The 22,002-nt window shown below is 37.8% G+C and overlaps 1 protein-coding gene across 10 annotated transcripts in view; it reads right to left on the reverse strand.

Annotated features, from left to right (window-relative positions):
- TANC2 (tetratricopeptide repeat, ankyrin repeat and coiled-coil containing 2) overlaps positions 1-22,002 on the reverse strand; it is a 375,358-nt gene that overhangs the window by 94,434 nt on the left and 258,922 nt on the right. For 9 of the 10 annotated variants that reach the window (XM_023553790.2, XM_023553792.2, XM_023553791.2 and 6 more), the window contains 3 exons: positions 13,969-14,250; positions 9,843-9,976; positions 2,917-3,148 (listed from right to left, as the gene is read on the reverse strand). In XM_023553790.2, the coding sequence (XP_023409558.1) occupies positions 2,917-3,148; positions 9,843-9,976; positions 13,969-14,250 (648 nt within the window). The remainder of the gene's footprint in view (positions 1-2,916; positions 3,149-9,842; positions 9,977-13,968; positions 14,251-22,002) is intronic. The other variant, XM_023553793.2, reaches the window with a different exon arrangement.

Raw genomic sequence — 22,002 nt, forward strand, 5'->3', positions numbered from 1 at the left:
GTTTTCTAATACCTTTTACCCTTGCTTTTAATCACTTTCAGTCTGGTGCAACTATATATTTACTAAGGGTCTTCACCTCTTGTATATGTACTTAACAAATACTTTAAGTTCAGGGTATGAGAGTTCCCGCTGTTTATCATCCCAGCTAACATTTTGTGTTGTTAGCCTTTTTAATTTTAACCTTTTTCTACTTTGGAGTAGGAGTGGTGTTTAATTTTGATTTTAATTTGCATTTTCTTGATGACTAATGATATTAAACACCTTTTCATGTGCTTGTAGGCTATTCTTGTATCTTCTTTTGTGAAGTGTCTAAATCTTTTGTCCATTTAAAAATTAGACTTTATCTTTTCATTATTAATTTATAGTTCTTTAGATATTGTGGATATAAGTGCTTTGTCATTCACACACATGCAGTGAATATTTTTCCCCGTTTGTGACTTGATTTTCTGCTTTCTTAGTGATATCTTTTGTTCAGCAGACATTTTTAGTTTTGATGAAGTCTAGAATATCAATTTTTTCTTATATGATTAGTGATTTTTATGTCTTCTCTAAGAAATCATAACCTATCTAAATGTTGTGAAGATACTCTATACTTTTTTGTTCTTAGTCAGAATCGACTCGATGGCAGTGGGTTTTTTATTAGTTTTAGAGTTTTAGCTTTTATATTTACGCTTGGGATCCATCTCAAATTAATATTTGTGTACGGTGTGAGGAAGGGACTGAGGTTAATTTTTTTCCCCTGAATATTTATCTAGTTGTTCCAGTACCATGTGATGAGAAGAATTCTCTTGGCACCTATGAGAAAGATCAATTGTTTGTATGTGTGTGGGTCTATTTCTGGATTTTCCATTCAGTTCCATTGCTCTATTTGTCTGTCCTTGCACGAATACCACCCTATCAGTGGAATGCTGGAGTTGGCTCAAACTGACTTCTGAAAGCTGACTGTTAAATATTCATGACTCGAATTCCCTCCTCCCCCGACTGAACTGGTTGTTAAAATTTACTAGCACATTAATGCCTGTCACGATTACTATAGCTTTATATTATCTTAAAATTAGGTACTTTAGGTCTTCAAACTTTCTTCCTTTTCTTCCTTTCCTTTGGCTATTCTTGGTCCTTTGAATTTCTAAAATTTGTCAATTTCTACAAAAAATTCTGTTGAAATTCTAATTGGGATTATACTGAATCTACAGATCAGTTTTGGGAAAAACTAACATCTTACTAACATTGAGTCTTCCAGTTTACAAACATGGCATATCTTTCCATTTATTTAGGTCTTTTTTAATTTCACTCTGTAATGTTTTATAGCATTCACTGTGGATGTGTTACACATCTTTTGTTAAATTTACTCTTAAGTATTACATGTTTCTGATGGTATTGAAAATGGTATTTGTTCCAGTTATCTAATGCTGCATCAAACAGTTAGGGGCAGGTGGATGAGCGGGTATTTCAGGAATGAGATAGCATTTAAACTGGTCCTTGAAAGACAGGTAGAATTCTGAGAGGCAGAGATGTGAGGAGAAGGCATATGAGGAAAAGAAAACAATGAGTAAATGTATAGAGGCAGGAAAATGTAGTGGAATGTTTAAGGGCTAATGAATACTTCAGACTAAGGAGCTGGAATTTAATTCGGTAGGCAATAGAGAGGTTTTTAATTCAGTAGGCAATATAGGACATTTTTTAACAGAGCAATGCTTTAAGAAGGTTTATCTGGAAGCAGTACACAAAATTCTGACGACTGGATGGATGGGTCCAGGTGTGCTATGAATGGGCTAAAGGTGTGCTTAAAAATGTATCTTTCAGCCCTTATGGCAACTGTACTTGGCACAGCTATAGGCTCAGGGTTGATCATGTCTAGTCATGAAAAAAAAAAAAAATTTTTTTCTTTTTTAGTCATGAGGAGTCTTGATTTTTTTTATCCTAGTATGCTATACAAAAGGTTTAAAAAGAGCCAGAGTATGGTCAAGTTAAGTGGTTGTAGAGGTAGAAACAGAGGTAATCAGAGTTGAGTGGAAAAAGAAACTGTGATATTCAAGTAACAACCATGAAGCTTGAAATCACTGAAGATGGTGGCCAGGAGACCAGAAATAATAATCATTTTTTTCTTATGAGTACCTCTGAAACCCTTGAGAAAGGCATATAAGCCTCTCAGGAATAAACAAGATTGCTCAGGAATCTCATGCTTACTCAAAACCCTTCTTTGGCTTCCAGCATTGACAAAGTCTAGTTAAGGAGACAGGGCTGGGAGACTGACGAAGGCATACACCATCTTTGAAGAGATGGCTGCACTTAGGTCATATCCAACACTGGAGATGCAGAGGAGAAATGGAAGAAAGGAATGAGTATGAGAGGGAGATGGACATCATTTTATTTTTTCCCCCACTTCTAAAACGTAACAAATTTATTGAGATATAATTTATGTACATAAAATTCAACCTTTTAAAGTATACAAGTTAGTGGTTTTTAGGATATACACGGAGTTGTACAACCATGGATGCCATTTCATTTTAGTTAAACCAACAGAGTAATATAAAATATCAAACATAAAGACTAGAGAGGTTTCTGATGGCAGAAAATCCACAAGACTAAGCAGGAAGAGGCCACATCTTTACTAATTTATTTGAACTCCAGAGAAAGGACTGAAAGCTCTATTAGCTTTAGTATAAGAAAAATGTATTTGGAAATCAGAATGAGAATTTTTATAAAGAAAGGAGGAAGTAGTAGTTTCTGTAGGAATCTGTTTTTTTTTTTTTCCAAATGAAATCTTTTATCTGTTAACTGTATTCTGTTCCAGTAAATCAGCCATGGAACATTTAGTTTGGCAATGTGATAAAAAGATTAATTTCCACAGCATGTCCCAGGTGACTCTGCGCTCCAAAATCCCCACCTTCCACCTGCTTTGCACCTCATCTGTACCTTGGTGGAGATTCTCCAGGGGCTCTAGGACTCCCCTCCGGAAGGAGGCCATGGGGTCTTGAACACAGGACCGAAGGCTCAGCATGCCCTGCAGGTGAGGCTCTCGAAGAAGCTGCTCCCGATAGGCTGTCAGCTGAGGTGAGCGGCAGAGCAGGGCAGCAACATTGTGGACAAATTCTGGCACCAGGCAGGTGTAGGCATTATCTGCTTGGCAATAGTGATAGGCAACCACCTACAAAAGCAAGATGAAAATGCAAACAGACTTATGCGTGGCAGGAGCAATAACTGTGGTTATTATATGATCATTCTCTAATGATTGTCTTCTGTTTCCCCATTCCTCAAGAATTTTTTTTCAAGTAAAATAAAAGCTGTTAACTCAGAAACTGCCTAATTCATGTAAGATGGGGAATGTGATACAATCTTTTTTTTTTATTGGTTATAATCGAATTCTTTATTTATTTTGTTGCTCAAGTTATTCTGGCTTTGGTCATTAGAAGCTCCTTCAGGTTGGCTCCTGTGCTCTTTCAACAAGCCCCCATCTTTTCTGACTACTTCTTTACTTTCTGGCACCAAAAAACTGTCTAAGCTCATCTTTTATTTTCCATGTCCCAGACTTGGATCTACTTCTATAAAGAGCCCTGGTTCTTTTTACTGGAAAACCCTGTTTAGAAAACAAGATCTGGGCACTAGGTGTGTTCACTGCTACTGAGGTATCATTGCTTTTAGACCCTCCTTTCAGTGGACAGAGCTAGGACATATATATGTATATATACTAACTCTCACATAAATACCTATCTATGTTTCTGTATGTATCTACTTCTACATACATAAAAAACCATGAGTAAATACTGACACTTCAAATTCAAATCTAGTACCACTTGTTTCATTTTAGCCTTTCTCCTTTCTTCATTTGTAACTTCTTTCTCCAATAAGGAGAAAGCCAATTCTTATCATCTAAAATATATTTACTTATTTGTTCAATTCTGGTATATTCCATAATGTCTTTGCAGAATTGATAAGACATATGCTTGTGAGAAACACATTCACTAACTATATGGCAGCATTTATATACAGTTCTTTTTGTCTTTAGTTTTACAGGATTCCATCAAGATATTGTTTTCCAGTTACTTAGTTCTTTTCTTCTGTGTCTCTTTCAGTGTAGAAATGCTATTCATTTGTAATACCTTTATGTTCATTTGTTAGTGTTTGCATTCCACTTTGGGTCCCGCCCAAAATTCTGACTGGTTTTATGTGTTTATTTTTTGGCTATGTGAAGGGGATGTGAAATATTACTATGTTTCTAAGAGTCAGAACTATACAAAAGATATATTCAGAGAAGTGTCACTCCTTCCTCATCCCCGTACTGTATTCCCATTACCCACTTCTTTCCATCCCTTTCCCACCTATCCCCTATAGGAACCAATTTCTTTAGTTTCTGGTTTATCTTTCCTGTACTTATTTTGTACAAATGAGTACATGCATGTATATTTTCTTATACCCCCTTCTTTCTTATATGAAGGTTGGCATCACATATTTAGTATTTTTTTTTCACTTAACAGTGTATCCTGAAAATCATATAGATCTTCATCATTCTTTTTTTCAGCTGCATAATATTCCACTGAGTGGATGTACCATAGTTTATTTAGTTTCTCCTCCATGTACAACCATTAAGGTATTTTCAATATTTTGCATTTATAAAAAATGTTGCAAGAAATAACCTTGTATATTTCCACATCAGTCAAGGTGTATCTTCAGGGGGGATTTCTAGAAGTGATAGGCAACCACCTACAAAAGCAAGATGAAAATGCAAACAGACTTTCTAGAAGTGGGATGCTAGGTCAGAAAGTAAGGTTAAAGATGAATTCACCCAGAAAATATCAGAGATGCCTTTTAAAGTTGCACTGTGTTAGCAATGAGTGTAAGGAAAATCTCAAGACTGTTTTCAGAATCCCATGTATAGATGTATACCAATGAGTGGGGACAACTAATAATGTAGTTTGGGGAAACAAACTGCTCCTGGCTCTCAGCTGGAGTGGGAAGCAGTATAATTTTTTCTATGAAGAAATTAGAACATTATGATACTGCAGATGACTCCTGTTCCTTATTACTAATTAAAGAGGCTAAGACAATTCTTTAAATATTAGAGACAGACATTTCTACTTTGTTATTCCCTTATAAATCCCCCGAAATAACCCAGAGAATAAAAAAAATGAAATGCAAACTCCATCTCTGATGCAACTAGAAGTATCTATATATAATCTTAGACTACAATATATGGAGATGGAAAGTGACTGGAAGATTTATAAATGACCTAACAGCTGGAAGAAGGTGAAATAATGCCTACTGGGGATAATAACAAAAGGAGTAAGCCAAATTGTCTGAAAAATTTCAGAAAAGCAAAGGAATTAGAAAACTCAGGAAAGTATACGAATTAGAAGCATGGAAGATGGGGGCGAGGAACAGGGCTGAAAACAAGTTTTTTTTGAGGTTTATATATGAAGCAGTTAGGTTCCCAAATTTCTATCCCCATCCTGCCCAGTCAGGTGACCACCTATCTTCTATAACACCCACAGAAAAGAGAATTATATTCACTGGTGGAATTGAACTGGAGATAATTTAGATTTAGGACATCAGATACAAAGCAAAGCAGGGAGCTTAAATGAGTCTGCATACTGAATGGTGAAACCTCAGCTTTCTTAGCTTTAGAATGCTAGCACCCAGAATATATAGCCTACAGACAAGGAGATTAAAGGATTCTTCCTGGAAAAGATAATAACACATACACACAAAACTTATAGACACTGCTTTTGTGTATTTAGATTAAAGGTCTGGTCTAGTGGGTCATATTAATGCTCTACAGTTAATCTCTCTCCACACACAAGCTTTCAATCACTTTTCACAGTGCCTAACTACTAAAAAACAAATAAGACAACATATTGCATCCATAAAACAAGAACAGGATGACATAAAAAGGGAGTAATTTGAGAGCAAGAAAGAGCTATTGGAATTTAAAACTATGATAGCCAAACTAAAAATTCTTGTAAAAGGATTAAAAGATAATGTTTAGGAAATCTCTCAAATGTGACTCAAAAAATGAAAAAGAAAAACAAAGGTATAGAAAACTAGACAGAAAAGTTAAGATGCACTCTTAACTAGAGTTATCAGTACAGGCAGTCTAATTTTTGATTAATAGAAGTTATAGAAGAAAAGAAGAGAAGAAAGGGTGGAGAGAAAGTCATCAATAAGTAATGCACAATGATTTCCCAGAACTGAAGGCTATCTCTCCAGGGCTCACTAGGTGCCAATACACACACACAAAAAAAACCCATATCAAGGTATATCATCAAGAAATTTCAGAGCAATGGTTATAAGAAGATTTTAAAAGCTTCTGGGGAGAAAAGAATGTATATACAAAGCATTAAGAATAAGACTAGTGCCAGATTATTCAATAGCAATATTGGAAGCTCCAGACAATGCAGCAATGCCTTAAAAAATCTGAGGGAAAATAATTTTTAATGTAGAATTATATACTATGTCAAACAAACAACAAAGTGAAAGCATGGAATAAACATGTTTTTAGAAATGTGAAGTCTCAAAAAACTTACTTCCTATGTACTCTTTCTCAGAAAGCTACTAGAGGATATGATCCATCAAAATGAGAAATAAAATCAAGGAAGACGTCATGGGATAAAATATACAAGAGAAGTGATAGGAATTTCCAGCATAACTAGGTGGTAAGCCTTGAGAACATCCTGGGTCCAGACTGGGGCCCAAAGAAGCCTTTAGGATAGATGTCTCCAGGAGAAAAAATATAACTGAGAAGTGTGAAAAACTGTATCGAGAGGCATTTTACAAAGCTATTAATGGCTATGGAGTCATGGAATGACTTAGCTGTAGGTTTGAAGAAAAATAAACAAATTAAAAAACGAGGCATTTTATAACTTAGAAAAATGAAACTTTTAAAGATATAAAACATTATCATAGGACATTCCTTGGCTCTACTGTGAATCATATTTGTATAATCTTAATACTGAAAATGCTGAAATATGGATTCAGCCAAAAATCATGGTATAACTATACTGGGATGGCAGTAGGAGGGTGAAAGAGCTAAAATTCTTATCATTCATAATATGAAGCAATAGATAATGTGTGTAAGTGATGAAACAAGTTATAGCACTAAATGAGTATTATTTTAAAATGTGGAGGTAAAGATCAGAGAAACAGCCCTAAGAGTTCAAAGTGGTTGCCTTTACAGAATAGGTGGGTGACAGGTGAAGGACATCATACATGAAGAAAGCAAGAGGTCATTAAAAAGACAGGAAGAAAGAAAAGACCAAGATGTATGTCAGAAGAGACTCTGAAAATTGCTCTTGAATGTACAGTACCTAAAGAAAATGGAAGAAATGATGACGTAAATGAACTGAAGAGAGATTTCAAAGGGCAGCTTGAGAAGGGAAAGTAAAGTATTATAATAGCATATGCAAAGGGCTGGAGACAGAAAATCAAAAGGGAAGAACATGCTTGGCATTTTCTCAAGCTGAAAGAACTGAAGAAAAAATTCAAGGCTTGAGTTGCAATAGTGAAGGATTCTATGGGGAAAATACTAAATGACGCACGAAGCATAAAAAGATGGAAATAATACACAGAGTCATGGTATGAAAAATAACAGGTCCATGTTCAACCATTTCAGGACATAGCATATGATCGAGAACTGATGATACTGAAGGAAGGGGTCCACAATGCACTGAAAGCACTGGTGAAAAACAAGGCTCCAGGAATTGATGCAATACCAATTGAGATGTTTCAACAAACAAATGTAGTGCTCGAAGAGCTCAGTTGTCTATTCCAAGAAATTTGGAAGACAATTACCTGGCTAACCAACTGGAAGAGATCCATATTTGCACCCATTCCAAAGAAAGGTGATCCAACAAACCAAAAACCAAACTAGTGCTGTCGAGTCGATTTCGACTCATAGCGACCCTATAGGACAGAGAACTGCCCCATAGAGTTTCCAAAGAGCACCTGGTGAATTCGAACTGCTGACCTTCAGGTTGGCACTGCGCCACCAGGGTTTCCAACAGAATATAAAAATGATCAAACAGTATCATTAATATCACACACGAGTAAAATTCTGCTGATGATCATTGAAAAATGATGGGAGCAGTACATCGACAAGGAGCTGCCAGAAATTCTAGCTGGGTTCAGAAGAGGATGTGGAACAAGTGATATCACTGCCAATGTCAGATGGACCTTGGCTGAAAGGAGAGAACACCAGAAAGATGTTTACCTGTGTTTTATTGACTATGCAAAGGCATTTGACTGTGTGGATCATAACAAATTATGGATAACATTGTGAAAAATGGTAATTCCAGAACACTTAGTTGTGCTTGTGAGGAACCTGTACATAGACCAAGAGACAGTTGTTAGAACAAAGGGATACTGCACGGTTTAAAGTCAGGAAAGGTGTGCGTCAGGGTTGTATCCTTTCACCATATCTATTCAATCTGTATGCTGAGCAAACAATCCAAGAAGCTGGACTACATGAAGAAGAATGTAGCATTAGAACTGGACGAAGATTAATTAACAACCTGTGACATGCAGATGACACAACTTTGCTTGCTGAAAGTGAAGAGGACTTGAAGCACTTAATAATGAAGATCAAAGACTACAGCCTTCAGTGTGGATTACACCTCAATATAAAGAAAACAAAAATTCTCACATCTAAACCAATAAGTAACATCATGATAAATGGAGAAAACATTGAAGTTGTTAAGGATTTCATTTTATTTGAATCCATAATCAACCCACATGGAAGCAGCAGTCAAGAAATCAAACGACCCATCGCACTGGGCAAATCTGCTGCAAAAGATGTTACTTTAAGGACTAAGGTGTGCATGACCCAAGCCACTGTATTTGTCAATCGCCCCATATGCACGCAAAAGCTGGACAACGAATAAGGAAGACTAAAGAAGAATCGATGCCTTTGAATTATGGTGTTGGTGATGAACATTAAACATACCATGGACTGTCAGAAGAATGAACAAATCTGTCTTGGAAGAAGTACAGCCAGAATGCTCATTAGAAGCAAGGATGGTGAGACTTTGTCTCATATACTTTGGACATATTATCAGGAGGGACCAGATCCTAGAGAAGGACATCATGCTTGGTAGAATAGAGGATAAGCAAAGAAGTGAAGACCCTCAACGAGATGGATCAACACAGTGGCTGTAACAATGGGCTCAAGTGTTACAATGACTGTGAGGATGGTGCAGAACTGGGCAGTGTTTTGTTGTGTTGTACACAGGGTCACTATGAGTTGAACTTGACTTGACGGCGCCTAACAACAACAACAGAGGAGAAGAGAATTGATGATGGTTTTTATTATAAACCTTTGAGTATTTCATTTTCTAAACTATACGCATGTGCTACTTTGATAGAAAAATAAAAATTCAAAACCCAAACATATAAAAAATATTACGGACAGTGTAGTCTAGCAGGAAGAGTTTTGAGCTAGGAATGAAAAAAATAAATAACAACAACAAAACCCCTGAACTACCGATTACTTACAGCGTGATCTGGGGTAAACCATATAACTTTTCTGAGTCTCAACTTGTATTCATTACAGGACTCTGATTACTCCTAAGGGCCCTTCCAGCTCAAAGGTTCTGATTCCATAATAATAACAGTATTTTGGAATTTTTATTTTTCTAGGAATAACAAAGAAAGAAAAACTTCTCTCCATGTTCTCTTAGTATACCTGTACATATTTTTGTTCACTTTATCAAAGATCTCCCATCTTTGCCTCCCTGATGTTAAATGGAAATAGCATATCCCCAACACGTGGGGTCACCGTGAGTCTGAATCGACCCAATTAGCAACCATTTTTTTTTTTAACCTATTTTTTTTTTTTTTTTATACTATTATACCTGCGAGGCTAGTCTCCGCATAGCTTCTTCCTGCCGCCTGCGCATTTCTGGGGTTCCTGGGCAGCTTCCACTGGTGATAGATGAGTGGGCTGAAGGTGGCTGAGTAAGTGGCAGCTCTCTGTTGGCATCGACATCTGGATTAGAAAGATGAGATATTTGCATTAGATAATCATAAAACTCTGAACTAAAGGGAGAATGATTAAATTCCGTTTGTTCTATAACCCAGCAATTCCACCTCTAGGTGGAACCCAAGAGAAACAAAAACACAAGTACACATAAAAATTGGTACACAAATGTTCATAGAAATATGATTCACAAGCCAAAAAGCAGAAACAATCCAAAGGCCCATCAACTGATGAATGAATAAATACAACGTGCTATATCTATACAATAGAATACTATTTGGCAAAAAAAAAAAAAAAAAAAAAGAAATGAAATAGTGATACATGCTACAACTTGGATGACCCCTAAAAACATCAGGCTAAGGGACAGAAGCTAGACACCAAAAGGCCACAAGCTGTATGATCTCATTTATATGGTATGTCCAGGACAGGCAAATCCACAGAGACAGAAAATAGATGAGTGGTTGCTTAGGGCTGGGGATGGGGAGGTAGCAGGAGAATGGGACTGACTGCTAATGGGTACTGGATTTCTTTTAAGGTGGGGGGGATATTCTAAAATTAGATTGTGGGTGATTGACTATCACTATATCATTTCTTCTATTCACACCTTCCCGCTACCCCATTCCCCTTTCATCTGGTACTGGATTTTGTGGGTAATTACTGTCTGAACACTCTGTCTTCTAGCTATTCTCTTTTGGAGATGCCTTCCTTTCTGTCTGAGTGCCTTATTTTCAGTTTGGTGTTTAGAGAACAGTAGAAATAAAAGTTAACAGGTAGGGAGTAGTGATTGTGCACATCAAAAAACTGGCAAAACAGACTTCTGAAACGAGCAGACCAGGGATGGTAGGGGTTATTTACTTAACAGCTGTTTGGGACATGGTAAAAAAAAAATGGTAGCTGTTAGCAAATGTCAAATCCAAGTAATAACTACACTGAGACTCTTAGTAACAGGAAAAGTATAGTCTTGTATTAGACTTCCCTAACTACTGTACCGACTATTCTTGTGGTTAATGTAATAATGCCTGAATCACACAACAGGTCTATTATCACAAAGTGTTTCTGTTCTTTGCATGTGTGTTGGGGGGTTGGGGTAGGTGGGTGGTGGTGGTAGTGGTGGGGGAGACTGGCGGGGGTGGGGTCAAGTTTGAGAAAGGGTGTAGGTGGAAAGCAGGATGACAGGCTAGTGTCTTTCTTGACAGCTCTTCTGTACTTTCCCAAGGAAATGACAAGGAGGGGGTGGGCTGGGGGCTGAGTGTCTGTGGGGGAAGGAGAGAGCCAGGCAATGCAGTACTGCAGGCTCACTGCTCACATCTTCCACAGCAGCACTGCTCACCGTGGAGCAGGCAGAGGCAGAGGCAGAAGAAAGAAAAGCAGATGATACAGAGATGAAAGTTGGGAGCGGCAACAATTTTCAATTTATTTCCATTTTTACTACAACAGGATCATTGGTATCACTGACTGAGGGTTAGGAATGCCAGTGGGATTCTAAATAAACTTGAGTTTAAAAGCAATTAAACTCGAAAAAAAGCTAAACTCTCTACTCAGATCTCATTCTTATTATTAATGAAAAAAATTCTGCTGCTGCCAGTAACACTGCCAGTGTCAGTTAGTATTGTAACAGATTTATGCCCCCAAATAGCTGGCATTGTATCAGTCACTTATTTTTGACCCTTTTTTAAGAGCTAGTAGTTCCATTAAGATGGCCAGGGCAGAATGCAGTTTGAACATCAACAGACTACCACAAAAATTATTTTTGTATTAGGCAACTGCTAGTTCTTTTTTTTAGTTCTGTAATTCTAATAAATACATAGCTAGGTACTCTATCTCCCCTGGTTCCTTTGCAAGTTTTGAGGGTTAACTATCATGCAAAAATATAATCTCAATGATGGACATTCATTTCTTGAATGGAGAGTTTCCAGTGTTTTTTGGAGATTCTCAGTAGATAAAAGGGAATGGGCATTACAGAACAAGTCAATCAACTACTTTTAAAGAACCTCTGTTTTGGGCAGTATATGGGCTGTTTTCTATTAACTCTCTCTCTCCCAGGCTCCCTTAGGGGACCCCCAGGTACCTTTGCTTTCTGAGAAAGCAGCTCTTCTTGCCCTTGGGGTTTATCCTCTGTCATGCATGATTCTACCATTCTGTTATCTGCAACAGTGATATACAGAGAAGTCAGAGAGACTATTTAGCTATCTGGTTTTCTTTCTGACACACTCAAATAGCTAACCTCTTAGACTACTCAGATAAGGAGTAGTTTGGTATGGTAGATATTTAAGCACTCAAAGGAAATTACTGGAATAGGTGTGGAAAGTTACTTTTAACCATGAAGACATGTTTTTAGAATCACAGACTTTAAGCACAGGGATAAATTTTCAATATTAACTAGTTAATATTGTCAATTTTTCACTTTACAGATGAGAAAACTGAGATCTAAGGAATTAAAGTAAATTTCTGAAGGTCACAAGTATAGTTAATTTGAGTGCTGGAGCTCAAACACTGGGCTCTTGGCTTCCAGGACACTATGCCAATCTACCTCTGAAGGGTTTCATTCTGAAACTAAACATTATATTGCGCTTAATAAGACAATTCTTCCATTCCAATTTTTACCATACTCTGGGGTAAACAGGGACTCTTGGTTTAACCAATTTTCTTCCTAGAAAATGAAGAAACTGGTTCTTCTTTCATGTGTTTGACATCCATGTTTAGAAAAGGCAATCTGCCTACTTAACGACATGAGAGTGCTAATTAATTTCAACAGTAAGTCAGGATGTTTGGAGTGTATTCAGTGAGTTTCTGCTAAGTTTCTAGCATTGGCTAGATCCTGTAACTACTATGGCCTCAAACCATTTCTAGTGGTTGTTTGAAAATTTGCGGTGGGACAGATTATTGATTTAGACGAGCAGAAGAGTAGTTTTTTTTTTTGCTTCTCTTATATCTCACAGAAGCCAGGTAGACTTGTTCTATAAACCAAAAAACCAAACCAGGTGCTGTCGAGTAGATTCTGACTCATAGCGACCCTATGGGATAGGTGAGAACTACCCCACAGGGATTCCAAGGAGCAGCTGGTAGATTTGAACTGCCTCCTTTTTGGGTTAGCAGCTGAGATCTTAACCACTATGCCACCAAGGCTCCAGACTTGTTCTATAGGCACAGTGTATTTAGGAAGAACATCTATGTTTCTTTTTATCTCCTATACTCGAGTGAGTTCCACCAATACGGCATAGCAAATAGATTAGAGAATGGCCTATGAAACCAGACTGCTTCGGCTTGAATTCTACTTTGACCATGTATTGGCTGTGAGACATGTGAGGCTTACTGATTCCTTACCTGTTAAGTAAAGATAACATGAACTACCTCACTGAGTTGTTATGTGGACTGGATGAATTAATATTTGTAAAGCACTTAAGAGGGTGACTGGCATATAGTAAGTACTACATAAGTGTTTTTAAAATAAACAAGATCCTGGTGGTGATCATTAAGCTGTGCTCTGCTAGTGATGAAAGAAGCATGAATACACAGAGAGCTCAGCACCTTTTCACAAGAAAGCAGGGAAAATCCTCCAAGGACACAGTTGAAGCTCAAGCCCAAGCAGTGCAACACTGACGTCAATAGCAAGTAAACGAAGGCTGTGAACAGATTGTGCTGGCATGTAAGAAGAAATGGGCACAGGCAGAGCAAAAGCTGACAGTGATGGATGCGAACAGCTCTACAGGCAATTGCTTATAGTCATTAACCAAAGGACAGACTAGCCATATAGCCAGTAGGGAAGAGTCATAAATTTTTTCTGAGAGAAAGGTTTTTCTCAGTCACACTTAGGTGACTGCTGGATATGTGGATTAAATGCAAACAGAATATTGCATTCTTTCTTTCAATTCTGAATGATGGCCCTCATACGCAAGTCAGATTTTGCAAATCAGGAAATAAAAGAAGATGTGATCTAATACAAATGTTAGAAAACATTTCAGAGCAACGAAGCAGGGCGTTCTTTAAAAAGGAATACATACGTTTGGGGGAGGCATGTGGGCTGTCTGAGGCGATCTGTCTCATCCGTGTGCCGTGGCAACTGAGGGCCACCAGCCTGGAGATAATGGCAGTTTTGCCGAACCCAATATTTCCCACAATCACTACTCCTTGGTTTACACTGGCATTTGAACTTTGCAGTTGAGCATCTATTTCGTGGAAAACCCAATCCCGGCCAACAAACACGGACTCTGTAGTGATGCTGGGCACTTCAAAGAGCAGAGGCTTCAGAGAGATATCTGGAGGCCTATAAGGTGCAAAGCGAACTGAAAGGAACAACAAGAGAACACAGAACTTAGGTCAAACTGTCAACACTGAGAGATATAAAGGGCGAAAAAACAGTGGTGCTTTAAGAGGCTATCGCAGTTACAGTTTAATGGTATTCTGGATTTATTCAGAAAATAATAAAATTGTAAATTTTGGTTTTACACAGATAAGCAATGGCAGGTAAGCTAGAGCCATTCGACACTCTAGCTGGCAGAATGCAAACACTACTAAAACAGTAATGATTTACCAGAACAGTCAGAATGTCAGGGTGATACTCAGAATTATTGAATAATGGAAATGGCCCAGGCACCAGCAATCAGTGTGGATGCAGTAGTGATGAAGCAGGATCTTTTCATTTGCTGGACTGTGATAACCTTTTAATTTTTGGACTATAGGGAGGTGCAGGGGTAGGGCTGCTGGGGGAGAGGCTGGGCGATGGCAGGGCAGCCCTTTATCTACCAGTAAGAACATATTTCAATATGTTAACAACCAACATGGCCACGCCAGTAGGTATCAGTCGAATGTCAGTTCTACAGAAAGCAACGCAAGGTAAAGAAGGTTTGTTTCTTTAAAAATACCAGTGAAAACTGTCCTTCTTCTAAGTTCATGACAATATTTTATTTTTCAATCCAGGGGACATATTATTAGGGGAGGCAAAGCCCCTAAAAGCTCTAAGCAGTCAAAGTAGAAAAAAATCAAACTTTGACCTGATGTCTTTGTACCTGTACTGCTTGTACTCAAGCCAACTAAAAAAAAAAAAAGATTTTTGGCTTTTACATACATGTCAGAAGGATGAATCTTCACTGCTTTTCTCAAGATTTTTTCCAGTGCTTACGTAACTGCAAGATGTACTAAGGGCAAATGGTTAACATGCTTAGCAGCTAACCAAAAGGCTGGAAGTTCAAGTCCACCCAGAGGCATCTCAGAAGAAAGGCCCTTCCCAATTCCAATTGACTTATTTTTTTGTAGTACTTTTATTTTTGAGTCTGGAATTGGATAGGGATCTAACTTTATTTTTGTTAAATGGTTAATGAATCATCCCATTGACAATCTGAATTTTCACTAATCTGAAATGTTTACTTTCTTATTTATATTGAGTCTGTTGCTAAGTTGTTTTTGTTCCACTTATTGGTAGGTCGGTCTCTGTGTCAGTGTCATGCTGCTTCAGTTGTCATTATATATTATATGACTGTAAGGATCCCATCATCCTTATCTTTTCAACAGGTTTTGAAAAATACAGCTTCAAAAACAACTTCCAGAACTAGTTTGACATTTACCTTAAGAAATCTTGTCCACTTCACTTACTCAGAGTTACATTAAAGTTCTGATGGTTAATCAGACATACTCCACTTACATGTTTCTTTAAAAAGAGTGAATTTCCTGAAATAACCATAATACACCCTTCATAAATCAGTGATAGATAATTATTTCATTTTAGCAGATATACACCATACCAAACCCAAAACCAAACCCACTGCCGTCAAGTCGATTCCAACTCATAGTGACTATATAGGTCAGAGTAGAACTGCCCCATAGAGTTTCCAAGGAGTGCCTGGCGGATTTGAACTGTGACCTCTTGGTTAGCAGCCGTAGCACTTAACCACTGTGCCACCAGGGTTTCCATATACACCACATGTTTGAAAATAATGATTAAGGTTTATTGTTGCATTAAAAAAACTCTGGACAATTCACACTCTTTATCTCTGTGTAAGTTTTTTTTTTCTTTGGTGTGTAATAATATTCAATATCAACTTTGGGGAAAGTTAGTTTTTACAGTTGTTACTAGTGTAACTGTAACTCTGTCCATGTTTTGGGAAAATAGATAGCAATATTTAGCAAATACCACTTTGACCTTAAAATTTTGTTTCTGGGCATTCATTCTAATGATTCAAAAGAAACACACACACACACATTCTTTGCAGCATGTATGTTTTTTTTTTTTAAATTAGTGAGGACGATTTAATACATTACAGTTTACCAACCAAAGGTTATATAGCCATAAAAATGAAAAATTATAAAGATTGCAAAGCATCACGAAAACATAGACATTTATGATACAGTAAATAGTATACAAAAGGATATATACTATGATTGCAACTTAAAATATATGTATATGATGGTAACTGCAAAAATAAAAATAGTGAAGAGATGACAGGATTGATGACATTTTTAATTATAATTTTTTAAAGGTTTCTTCCATACAAATATTAGCTATATTAAAAAACTGAAAAATGCATTTTTTTTTTTAACCCAGACAAAAGCAGCAAATATTTCATCAAGATCACTGATTCCGTCATGGAATGATTATCCAAATCAAATCCGCTGCCATCAAGTTGATTCCAACTCACAGCAACCCCACAGGACAGGGCAGAACTGCCCATAGGGCTTCCAAGGAGGGGCTAGGGGATTAGAACTGCTGACCTATTGGTCAGCATCAGGGCTCTGAAATGATTATAAACATTGCCAAATCAAACAAATCATATCAGTTAATTGAAACAAACAAGCATATATAATCTGGATATTTTTCTCCCACAATCATCGTGTTCATACATTTTTTTAAAATAAAAAACTATTATCTATTTAAGAATTTTAACTATTACAGAAAGATTACAATACAAAATACATATGCACACACACATATATATACACATATATAGTGGAAACCCTGGTGGTGTAGTGGTTAAGAGCTACAGCTGCTAACCTAAACGTCGGCAGTTAGAATCCATCAGGCACTCCTTGGAAACTCTATGGGGCAGATGTACTCTGTCCTATGGGGTTGCTTTGAGTTGGAATCGACTCAGCAGCAATGGGTTAGTGGTTAGTAGGCTATTTCTGCCAGGACAGTCTGAATGCCAGGCTGAGTAGCTGGTTTGTACTTCCTTTAAAAAAAAAAAAAAAATTGCCATTAGTAGGCAATAAATCTGAAAACCAAACCTCTGGCCATCGAGTTGATTCTGACACATAGCAACCCTATAGGACAAAGTAGAATGTCCCTAAGGGCTTCCAAGGCTATAATCTTTACGGATGCAGACTGCCACATCTTTCTCCCGCAGAGCAGCTGGAGGGGTTGGACTGCCAACCTTTTAGTTAGCAGCCGAGCGCTTAATCACTACATCACCAGGGCTCCGATGCACTAAAGTAGATCTAATACTGTTGTTGTTGTATGCAGCTGAGTTGATTCTGATTCACAGCGACCCTGTATGACAAAGCTGAATTGTACTATAAGGTTTCCCCGGCTGTAATTTTTGTGGGAGCAGATTGCCAAGTTTATTCTGCAGTGGAGCGGCTGGTAGGTTCCAACCTCCAATCTTTCGGTTAGCAGCTGAGCGCTTAACCACTGTGCCAGGACTTCTTAACACTAGTGTAGGCTAATTAGAAGAAAAAAAAATTTTTTTTTTTTGATGAGAAGGGGGAAATTAGACTACTCATTGCCTTAGTCCTGGCAAAGCATGATGGCCTGAACCATTCCTGCCAACAAGAATGAAAATAGGGTGGACTGATGTGTGAGACCTGGCAAAAGATTAGATGTCGTGGACTAAGGAGTGGAGGAAACCCTGGTGGCATAGTGGTTAAGTGCTATGGCTGCTAACCAAAAGGTCAAATCCACCAGGCGCTCCTTGGAAACTCTATGGGGCAGTCCTACCCCTGTCCTATAGGTCACTATGAAATCGACTTGATGGCAATGGGTAACGAGGGAGGGGAAGAAGTCAAAGATTTTTCCAAAGTTTCAAGTCTAAAGGACTAAGGAGAACCAAAATCTCAGTATTTTGAGATTTACTGTTGGCTAAAAATAGCTTTCTTACTTTCTGTTATATGAAGTTTTTTCCTTCGAAATCTGAATTAGAGACAAAATCTGAATATCTGGGGGAAAAGAAATCTTCGGATACATCAGAGCTATGCTCAAATTTAAATTTTTCAACTGAGAAAACAAAATAATCCACTGATTTAATTTCTATAGAAAATCAAAGAACTATAGCAATATTTTTCTGTGATTATGTGAACAATTAAATTTTCCCCAGATCAGGAAGGGGGCAGTCTACAGTCATTCTAGTGCTGAACTCTATTTTTGCTTCCTATATTTTATGTAGGACACTGGGATAAGGAATACATGGAGGACAGAGGTCTGGATGTCCTAGACAAGCTAGCTGATAATTATTTTTACATTACATAAAGGGCAAAGAAACTTTTAAAGGTTTCTATAAACACTTGCTCACACAGGAAAGGGCAATCCGCTGAGAAGAGAAAGATTACAAGGTAAGAGCTAACAACACAGATGTAGGAAAAGTTCCTACTGGTAGCCCTGTGTTAGAATGGATTGAGAATTGCTGGCACTGGGCCTATATGATGACAAAAAGGACCACAATACTCTCTACATAAAACTCTCCAGTGGTTTCTTACTGCGCTTAAAAATAAAACGAAAACTCCTTCCCATGGCTCTCCACACTCTAAATGATCTGGTTACCCTTGCTTCTTAGTCTTATATCACTCTCCCCCTCACTCTCTATGGCCAGCTACTCTGGTCTTTCAGTTCATTGAACAGCTGCTATGCACCTAATGTTCTGACTGCTTGAGTTCTTCCCTTGGCTCTTTCTCATTCTTAAGGCTTCAGTTTGAATGTTACTTCGTCAGAGAAGCTTTCTCTGATAACCTTTTAAGGTTGTTTCCCGTATCAATTTTTTTTTTTTTTTTAAGCATCTGTGATGTGTCAACTTTGGTAGGCCACGATTCTCAATGGTTTGTCAGATATTATGTCATCATCCTCCATTTTGTGATCTGATGTGAGCAGCCAATCAATTGAAAGAGGAGTTTCCTTGGGGGTGTGGCCTGTGTTCAATATATGTTCTGGCAAAGCTCACTCTCTCTCCATCCTACATTTGCCTCATCATCCTCTGACCTCTGGTTCTTGGGATGTGAGCCAGTAGCCTCCTGTCTGACCTGTCGATTTCAGATTTGCCAGCCTCCACAATCCCATGAGCCAGCAGCCTGCCACTTGACCTGCAGATTTTGGGTTTGTCAGGCCCTGCTACCACGTGAGTCAGGAGAAGCCTCCAGCCTGCCACCTGACCCATGGATTTGGGACTTGCCAGCCTCCACAGCTGCGTGAGCCATTTCCTTGAAATAAATCTCTCATTTTGTATGTATATATGAACTTTACTGGTTTTGCTCCTCTAGAGAACCCAGCTTAAGAGAGCAGCCTATTTGTCTATCTTGGATAATTTATCAAAAAGAGTATTTTATTTCCTTATATATTACAACCTGAAACATTATTTATTCTTTTGTTTACTTGCTTATTTTTGTCTCCTTAATTAGAATGTAAGCTCTATGAAGGCAGGGGCCATCACTGTATCCCCAGCACATAGTCCAGGATACACAGTGAAGGATCAATAAATATTTGTTGAATGACTGAATACTGAAGAAGGGAATCAGGGAGTTTTATTAAAAGAATTTTTATGTATTAAGAGATAGGAAGAGTGAGGCAAATGTTCTGTCACTACATCAGAGCCTACACACATCTCAAGACTATAATTAAAAGTTCCTGATACTTAAGTAAGAATTAAACTTGCCCTAGCAATCCCAGTCTGACTTCAAGTCTTGTGGATTTTTCTGAAAGGTCTCTCCGCATCAGTCCCTCTGTTCACTCCCACTGTTCCCATCTATTTCAGGCTTTCTTGATGTTACTGCTCTGCTTTCCTATCTGGCTTCCCTGACTTCACTTTCTGCCTCAGACACTCCATTTTGCATATTTCTATGAGACCAATTCTTTACTATGATGATTTGTATCATGTCACTTTCCTTTTTCTAAAATCTCAGTGACCCAATTTTCTGCCACATCAAATCCAAGCCCCTTACCAGATTCTAAAGACTATCTGTAATATAAATCAACTTGATTATCACCAGTTCTCATGGCCCACCAGCAGACACCATCTGAGGTAGACAGCAGTTTCCTCTGAGTGCCTTGAGAAACTGTGATCCATTCTAGTCCCTGTGCCTTAGTGCAGGTTGTCACTCTGACCTGAAATACTCCCTTTCTTCTATATGTTATAACCCAGTGTTTAGTTTTCATCTTCATCGTATCTTCCTATTCATTTTCCTATTCTCTGAATTTCAAAACTAAATTTACACCATATAATTTATTGCTTAATTACATGTTGATTTATATTGTTCATTAAATGTTTTAATCTTGTTTTTCCAAACAGATCGCAAGCTCTTTGAAGGCAAGGAGAATGTCTAGCAGTACTTTAGATGAACGTTTACAAAACAAACTAGCTTTTCATTATAACAGTATACATATTGTTTTGTGACATTGGTTACCAACTCCATGACACGTCAGCACTCTCCCTTCTCAACCTTGGGTCCTCTGTTAACAGCTTTCTTGTCCCCTCCTGCCTTCTAGTCCTTGCCCCTGGGCTGGTGTGCCCCTTTAGTCTCATTTTGTTTTATGGGCTTGTCTAATCTTTGGATGAACAGCGAACCTCAGGAGTGACTTAATTACTGAGCTAAAAGGGAGTCCGAGGGCCATACTCTCAGAGTTTCCGCAGTCTCTGTAAGGCCAGTAAGTCTGGCCTTTTTTTCTGAATTAGAATTGTGTTCTACATTTTTCTGCAGCTCTGTCCGTGTAGGACAGTTTTAAGCCCAGACTAGGGGCAAAGTGAGGGGGAAAGAGGGAAATCATGTTATCAAGTACCTTTTGTGTGTCAGGCACGGTTTAAGTTTTTATACATATTCCTCACAAAAATTTTTTTAAAAATTGAGATGAAATTCACATAACATAAATTTAACCATTTTATAGTGTACAATTCAGTGGCATTTACTATATTACGTTGTGCAACCACCACCTTTATCTAGTTCCAAAACATTTTCATCACCCTAGAAGAATACCCAAATACTCCACATCCATTAAGCAGTCACTCTCCATTCCCCTCTCTCCTTAGCCACTGGCAACCAACACTTTGTGTTCTATCTCTACGGATTTACCTATTCTGAATATTTCATAAAACTGGAATTATAAAATATGTGACCTTTTGTGTGTGGCTTCTCTCACTTAGCATATTTTGGAGGTTCATCTACAATGCAGCATGTATCAATACTTCATTCCTTTCTATGGCAGAAAATCTTGTATGTATATACAACTTGTTTATCCATTTACCTGTTGGTTGATATTTGGGTTGTTTCTACCTTTTGGCTAATGTGAACAGTGCTGGTAGGAACATTTGGGCACAAGTATTTGAGAACCTGCTTTCAATTCTTTTGGGTATATACCAACAAGTAGAATTGCTGGGTCACATGGTAATTCTATGTTTCACTTTTTGAGGAACCACCAAACTGTTTTCCAAAATGGCTGCATCATTTAACAATCCCACCACCAATGTATGAGGGCATTAATTTTAAAACACTAGTTATTCTCCTTTATTATTCTTATTATAGCCATGTTAGTGGGTGTGAAGCAGTATCTCATGTGTTTTTTTTTTTTTTTTCATTTTCATTACAGTTTTGATTTGCATTTTTCCAATGACTAATGCTACTGAGCATCTTTTCATGTGCTTGTTGGCCATTTGTATATCTTCTTTGGAGAAATGTTTATTCAAATCTTTGGCCTATTTTTTAACTGCAATGTCTTCTTGTTGACTTGCATATGTTCTTTACATATTCTGGATAGTAAACCCTTATCAGATGTATGATTTGCAAATATTTTTTCCCACTGTATAGGTTGCCTTTTTACTTTCTTGATCATGTCCTTTGATGCACTGAAG

Source organism: Loxodonta africana, chromosome 18 (assembly GCF_030014295.1).
Source record: "Loxodonta africana isolate mLoxAfr1 chromosome 18, mLoxAfr1.hap2, whole genome shotgun sequence".
Classification (NCBI taxonomy): Eukaryota; Metazoa; Chordata; class Mammalia; order Proboscidea; family Elephantidae; genus Loxodonta; species Loxodonta africana.